The sequence below is a fragment of the Pocillopora verrucosa genome, chromosome 1 (assembly GCF_036669915.1).
Source record: "Pocillopora verrucosa isolate sample1 chromosome 1, ASM3666991v2, whole genome shotgun sequence".
Classification (NCBI taxonomy): Eukaryota; Metazoa; Cnidaria; class Anthozoa; order Scleractinia; family Pocilloporidae; genus Pocillopora; species Pocillopora verrucosa.
In genome coordinates this window covers 23,362,842-23,370,708 of record NC_089312.1, presented here as the reverse complement: position 1 = coordinate 23,370,708, position 7,867 = coordinate 23,362,842, and the positions used below count along the sequence as shown (strand labels likewise).

Sequence of the window (7,867 nt, the reverse complement as noted above, 5' to 3'; positions counted from 1 at the left end):
AAGGCGGGGGAGGGGAGCAGGCGAGAGAACTGGATACTATTCAACTGAAATAATCAAACCCTTCTTCAATCCATTGAAGACACCGTACAATTAACTAGCTAAGATAGTGTGCCTATCCAATACTGATCATTTATTAAATCAAAGCAAGAGACGATGAATTGTTTTGGTAATTCTTTGTCAAAAAAACATCAGTGTGAACTTAGTGCGACTAGAAACTGAGGAAATGAAATTTCGGTCTTGAAGCAAACGTCATACAAAAAGGGTTATTTGTGATAGGATCATCTCACTACTGACCAGTTAGCTAAGTTCGATTTTCAGAAAATTACCTCTTTTTCTAGAGGTTTCATCCTAGAAATGGATAGCTGAGTGTTATCATTCTGTTAGAAAACAATTTTATGGAACGGAGGGTCGTCGACTTCTTCAGGCGGATAACTAACAAAAGAGGAGAACTTCTGAAAGTTTACGTCAGATGCCAGTAAATAAGTCATTTCTGGTGAGGCACATAACATCCAAGCGTTTCATTGATCACGGCTCATTAACATTCAAAATCGTTAATACAACTGCGTTTAAAAATTCATAAGCACCTGTCATTCACAACTTGACTTGAGTAATGAAAAGTCATTGCATGATTGTAATTTTTATGAATTCAGTTTTAAGGCTTATACAAAAAAATACTCTCAAAAACCTGAGAGTTTCAGAGTCTTGATCAACCGTTTTTTTGGTAATGAAATATACGCAGTGTATTACGCAAAGTCTTGGCAAATTATGATTAAGAGCAAATTTTGTTGTTTCTGAACCGTCACAGAGGTCAAATAGCGTGAGTCGGGAGACAAATGGAGCCCTGCTGTGGCATCCGGGGATTTCACTAGGCAAAAATCAGGCAGAAACTCAAATCGTTTGACACAAAATTCAAGCCGAGGTGCGATAATTCGTTTACGTCGCTTGAAAAAGAATATTACAGTCAAGGTAATCCAGTGAACGAATACGGCTAGGATTTTCCTTCGCTCATTCAAAGGTAAATGTTATTCAAGGGTTGTATTAGTTATTAAGACAAGAAAATATATAGGTAGTTCCACGTACTACGGTTCGTCGAGATCGCACCAAAGTATAATCTCTCATCTAAGTCGATGACAAAAAGGAGTAAATATTAAATCTGGGGAAAACGATTCACTTGGTACAGAGACAATCTAACGCCCGTTGGCAGTTTTGCGGTACTTTCGCCCCAATGTTTTCATTGAAGACCTAATTCAAATAATTAGAAGTTATATAATTATGCAGAGACGCTTTGAGTCAATGTTTTAGCTGTATTTTTAAATTATTCCAAGGTGAATAGATTGTCGTATTTTATCTACAGGATTTGATGATTTTCATTAGAGGCTATATTCTAAGAGCAAATCTGCAATTATGAAAAATACGCTATTCATGATATGGTAGAAATGTGACAAATTTTATAAAATTCGTCATTGTCAAATGCTACTGCCACGAAAGAATGATAAACAAAATTTAGTCAAGGAGCCCCAACCAGATGACTTAGAATTCACGCCAGCGCTATCCCAGAACATTGTTAGCTAAACAACAACGAAAAAAGCAATTGAGAATTTCAATCTTGGAAAGTAAGATGGGCGCATAGGTCTAATTCTGTGTTTATAGACCGTAGTGAAGCCTAAAAACTAAACTCAACACAGTACAACAATTTGAAATAAGGTGAAAAATGATGAACTATGAAACAAAACAGCTCTTGCTCTTTAGGATTTTGCCTAAGATTGCCAGCTAGGTATTAAACTGCAGGAGTTTTCAAACGCAGCGATAGATAATGAAAGAGTGACATACATTATTTAACCTAGTAGTTTTCAAGTGAGTTTGTTTGCTTCATTTTTTCCCCTAGAAGTCAAAACCTGCTCCTTGTGTTATACAAGATCGCATAATGAATGTTTGACCTCAGCATATTTCGTTAAAAAGCTAGGTCAAGGTAAACGTCGGGTTCCTTTCGGAAGATAAAAACACGCTTTTAATTTTTTATGCCCATTGATACCAGATTTGAATATCCTACTCATTGTATAACAATGAGTGATTGAAGTGCAATAGAACTTCGTGGAATTACTAAGACACTAATGATAAATATCTACAGAAAATAGCTGTACAAATACTTTTGTAACATTATTGTGTATGTGCATGTTTTGATGAGGCACTAAAAAACATCACGTTCTCCGTAGATTTCATTCAATCATGTACGTGTTTATTGCAGTGTATGAGACGGCCATCCAAATGCTCAAGTTGGAAATTTTTCAAGATCCAGCACTTTGAGTCCTTGAGAATAGGGAAATAATTAGAAACTCTAAAGTTCGGATATACAGGCATGTATCTCACATTATTTTACCCTGAAACGATGTCTTCACTTGTGATTTTTGAATTCTTAAATTCTTTTGAAAGCGAGAACTGACAAATGTTCCCCAGAAACTCCTTTCTTTTGCAAGTTAATTTGAGTTGACACTAAACATTATAGCATTTGGCATATGCCATCCAACGGGCTGCAATTATGACAAGAGTGGGTGATTTAATTACACAGACCACCTATACACGATTAGTTAGTTCCCTCGTTCCCCTTTTTGAAAAAAAGAGCCGAAAAGGTGGGCATCACTCGATCATGTAAACTACCTTCGCTAGAAAAGCCGCATGCCATAATGTAAACTCATGCGTAACAAAGTCCATTTTCTGATCGTCCCAGTTGGTGACGAATTGATTCTGGTATGACATAACAAGGATTCCTACAATTCCTTACTATGGCAATTATTGTGACGGGCGTGCACAGAAAGCTGTGCAGTTCCCACGAACAAAGCCTAAAACCGTGTTTCTGTCTTTTCGACATGAGCGTCACCACTGAAGGTAGTATACCTAGGCATTTATTGGCTTCAGAGACTGCTGCATCATCTTGAGTAAGGTAGAGAGACATGCTAAGGAAAACAGACACACCTTTTTAAGTGTTCAAGGCATCACCATGCGGTATCAACTGGACTCATCGAAAAGCATCTCTAGTTTCCTCTACCTTTGCAAATGCTTCCTCGATGGATTTAATAAATACTAATTAAACGTTCGTCCAAAACCCTATTTCCAGGCCTGAACGAGAAAATGGGATCCGGAAGAATACTTGCACTGACCTTACTGCTCGTCGACTGTATCGCTACAAACGTGTTGTGAGTATTTTAAATATTTAAATCGGTATGTGTGATGCGAACAAATACGACAAAAGAAGATATCCATCTCTAAAATTATCTTATGGAACAATAAACTTAAGCTTATCATTCTCGAAATGTATCCATGAAATTTTACTTCAAACATTTTCATAGGGAAATCTGTTTTCTTTCAGTCTTGTTTGTGGTTATTTACGAACACTAAAAAAGCTTAAAATAATAGAAGGAGTGATAAAATCACTTAAGATCAGTATTATTTATCAGATTTATATACCATTCCTCCCCGAAAAATTTCTTAGAAATCACCAATAAAAATTACTCTGTAACATCTAAACATTACTGATTTCATTTGAAAATAAGTGTAACTGACTTACATGTTACAAACTCTGTGGCTGTCCTTGTGATAATCAGTCTCATTTCATTTTCTTTCCTGCGAAGGTAATAACCAAGTAATCTTTAGCAAAGGTTAACTTCCCCTTTTAATTTCTTAATACAAAACAAGGGACAAGCTCTCAGTAGTAAAAAACAGGACGCTTATACAGCCAGGAAGGAACATGTCTGAATTAATCAATTTGATATTGAGGAACTATGATCGCAATATGCGGCCTTTTTATGGAGGTAAGCGTTCTTTCCGATTCAGTATGTAAACATGTGTCCAGTCTCAGTTCAGAGATTCAAAGACAATCGAAAAGATGCAAATAGCATAGACGATTTTATCCATTCTTAGTTAAGTAACTGACCGCCACTCACCCTATCCACCCATTTACAATTATCCACCTACCTATTCACCCACCAATCTACCTATCTACCGACTTGCCCGGCCACTAACCTCGCCTTGCACCTCACCACGTCCCTCCTCACCTAACTACTACTGGCATGATGCTTGATATGCAACTCTTGCACCATGAAGGCACCGTGAGGCATTTATGATTTAGGGTTATTCCCCTGATTAGTGGCACGGCAGGTACGATTAGGAGCGTTGTTGCAACGCTGGTTGCCCATTAAGAATTTCATTGGTGTCCAATGTTGATACGCCAAAGGACTACAACAGTTCCTGCCTTCATTATAGTGACAGGTGTTGATGTTAAAGTGGACATTCTCATCTTATCGTTTGGGGAAATTCGGGAGGCAAATATGGTGAGTCAGCTGGTAAACTAGTGTGGAAGGTTCATGCCAAAAATAAACGTAACAAGTTACAAAAGAAAGCGCGCAAAATTTAGGTTAAATAGGAAGGGTCCAAACACCAAATTTAAAGTTATTCCAAGCCTTCAAAAAGTCAGAAGAATTCTTAAAAATATAATTTACGGTTGAGCAAAATTAAATTTCCAACATTTCATTAACCTTGGTCAACAGCGAAGCAATCACACTACACTCGATTCGAACACAGTCCGAGCATATGAATCAATGACATTTGATTTTTCCTTGTCTTTTAGGAGTTTAGCATGGATCTATACCTAGGCTTGTTCTGGCAGGATCCGAGACTTGATTTAGGTCTCAACCGATCTCTAACTCTTGGTGGTGACTTTGCTGATAAATTCTGGATTCCAGACACTTTCTTCGTAAATTCAGTTCAAACCAGTGTCCACGAGACTATCCTTCCAAACAAGAAAGTTTGGGTAAACCTGAATGGAGGTCATATGATGCTGAGTGCTCGGTGCGATACCTTTTTAAACTTTTTGTGTTCTGATATCTGTATACGTTGGCCTTAGCCTATTTAAAGTGAAGACCGGAGCGAGGCATCACTTCAAACGAGGCTTTGGGGGCTCCAGGGCATCATATCTTATAGGAAACAATCTCTGGGCTCCAAAGCAAAATTTGAAACCTATTCGCTTCATGACGCACATTTAGGGGTTCCTAATCTCCAGCATTTTCCATCTCTTGGTGAGACCACAACAAGCATGACAATTTCCACCAGCAATGCTGTTCACCGCATAATTAGTGTGAGACTTTTCGATTACTTCACCAGAAACACTGCGCTACCGAGCTAATTCGTGACAAAGTCTCTATTCAGAGTGATTACAATTTTGTTTCAAGAACGACCAGGTCTCTCTTTTTTGGTATGCATATGCATGTCTCATTTTTATTGAAAGCTTGGGGAACTAAACATAATCTGAATGTTTTCTTCACTGTATAAGTAAAATCTTACAAATCTGTTTTTATATCTCCTTAGGATGAAATCTACAGCTTCCTGTAAAATGAACTTACGGAACTATCCAATGGATGATCAAATTTGTCATTTAGCTTTGGAAAGTTGTGAGTAACACATGAGACGCTTTTATACTTTTTACTTTAGAGTCTTCATTAAATGACTCATTTTTTACCATTCTCAGCATCAAAACATGTCTTTACGAACAAACTTTCTCTCAGTTTCTTATGATAGAGACGATCTTAAATTCACCTGGAAAAAAGAAGTGGGGACTGAAGTCTATATATACGACAAGGAAATGGCGCAGTTTACTGTCATTAACGCAACGAGGAAACTCAAGCATCCATTATATCACTCAGGTGACAGATAATGAAACAGATCCTCCAGTAATGGTGTGAAAAAGACCGCACTTACGTATGATTCCGAATTTAGTAAAATGAGTAAAAATCAAAACCGCAGCTTGATAGAGCAATAAACATACGAACATACGACTGCATGGCTAACAGTCGCAATAAACAAATCGTGAAGTTCACCAATCATAGATACACCATGCAAGTCGTTGACGAACACAACTGCGTGACGATTTAAGTAGTTTTTTGAATAACGACTGATGAATAAACTGTAGAAACGGAATTTTTAAGCACTAAAAGAACATTGTTTTAAAAAAGCCATTAAAAAAATTGTTAAATTATAACTATTTTCTTTCTCTTGCCAGAATCATTCTCTGGTCTCACAGTGACCATACACTTTCAACGTCGCACCATGTACTACATCTTTCAGATGTACATACCATGTGTATGCATTGTAGCTCTGTCGTGGGTCAGTTTCTGGATTGACCCGGGCGCAATACCAGCACGTGTTGGCCTTAGTATCACCACAGTATTGACGATATGTTATATGCTAGGCTCTGTGAACTCGAATCTGCCGCGAGTGTCCTACCTCAAAGCTATTGACTACTTTCTACTGATGTCGTTTGGATTCATTTTTCTTACTCTGGTGGAATATGTGTTTGTTCTGAGGTATTCAAGAAGAATGAAGTACGTTGGTAGTTTCTCTCCTGGTGAAAGGTCCCATGACGATTTCTCAACAGAGGATTGGGTAAGAACGGCTGTGAGAAGAGAATAAATAAAACTTCAAGTCTGCACTTTACAGTTTCACATTATGACTTGTTCAAAAAACGAGTACGTCCATGTACTTTCAATCGAAATTTCTTATGTGCCAATGAACAATTCAAAATTTCATAGCGATGGCAAGTTGTCACCGAAGGTATCAAACTTTAATACATAGTAATAAACAGAAAACAAACAAAAAACAAAAACAAGATGAACATCCCACATTTCAATTGCTTGTTTTCTGTTTTAACTCTTTAACTCCCAAGATCTCATTGGTAATTCTCCTTACTGTCTGTCATACAGTTCTTGTGATGTTAGTTTGGAGAATTTGGGATTGGATCAACTTATAATCCCCTAATTGATATTTTTCTTTATTCTCATCACTAGTTTGCTTGATATTGTATTGATATTGTAAAGAGAAATTCTGTCTTCGTCACTCATGGGAGTTAAAGGGTTAAAATTTATCAAATCTTTAATCACGTTTTTTTCAAATTCTCTACTTTTTCCTCTTTCAGGCTGATAACTGTAGCAAAATGGAGATAAGAATTTGCATGGGAGGCAAATCCTACGTCTTTACGGACTCTATAGATAACGTTATAGGCTCATCCAAAGGGAGGAAAAACGGAACAATTTTCAAATATAATAGCACCAAGAGACCTATCAAAACCTGCAATCACACGAAGCCAATTTTCAGGAGAAAAAAAGAAAACGAAGGAACACTAATGGAAAAAATTAAGAAAACGTTTGGTTGTACTCTGGATGGGAATCAAATAGACAGATATTCAAGATTTATATTTCCCTTTTGTTACTCGCTGTTTTTAACGATATATTTTGTTGGATTTGTTTTTGGCAGTCAAGCTGTTCAAAATCTCCCTGAAGGAGAGATGTATTGACAATCACGAATTGCTTGCGTGATATTTAGCGAGATTCACAATGTCAAGTTCGTATCGCTATAAACTAAAGAAACCCGGAATTCAGGAGATCCGAGTTCAGGCCCCGTCTTTGGAGATCTCTTTTCTGAGACTTGTTTGCTTTCAAAGAAAACCTTTCCAGGCGGGACATCACTCTGGGGCAGGAAGAAAAGGAAGGATGAGACTGGTGATAACTCAGAATGAATCCAAATAAGCAGAATATAAGCTGGTAGTAAAACATTTAATGCTGTTTTATTTACTATTGAAATCCTGACTTATAGCATTTTTCAATAGACACAATGACCTTTTTAATCGCGAGCATGTAGTTGTTATGACATGGAATGCTTTTGTCGCGCTTCGTCCTGTGCTGAAGGATCTGTCCGTTTAGAGAAACATCATCACGGAGTTTCGGCACTTAATTTTGCACAGGCATCTATATAACACTTATTTTAAGTGACATAATCAGATTGGATGTTTCCTGCACGAGAAAAATATGACTTCAGAGGGTTC

At 37.3% G+C, this 7,867-nt stretch overlaps 1 protein-coding gene across 1 annotated transcript; it reads left to right on the top strand.

Annotated features, from left to right (window-relative positions):
* Positions 1 to 887: 887 nt before the first annotated feature.
* LOC131796692 (gamma-aminobutyric acid receptor subunit beta-3) lies at positions 888 to 7,809 on the top strand. The gene is made up of 10 exons (XM_059114302.2): positions 888 to 1,015; positions 2,246 to 2,354; positions 3,113 to 3,191; positions 3,691 to 3,806; positions 4,258 to 4,325; positions 4,622 to 4,842; positions 5,359 to 5,441; positions 5,556 to 5,693; positions 6,050 to 6,432; positions 6,962 to 7,809. Exons 3-10 carry the CDS (start codon positions 3,127 to 3,129, stop codon positions 7,337 to 7,339), a joined length of 1,452 nt encoding a protein of 483 aa, XP_058970285.1. The 5' UTR covers positions 888 to 1,015; positions 2,246 to 2,354; positions 3,113 to 3,126; the 3' UTR covers positions 7,340 to 7,809.
* Positions 7,810 to 7,867: the final 58 nt, after the last annotated feature.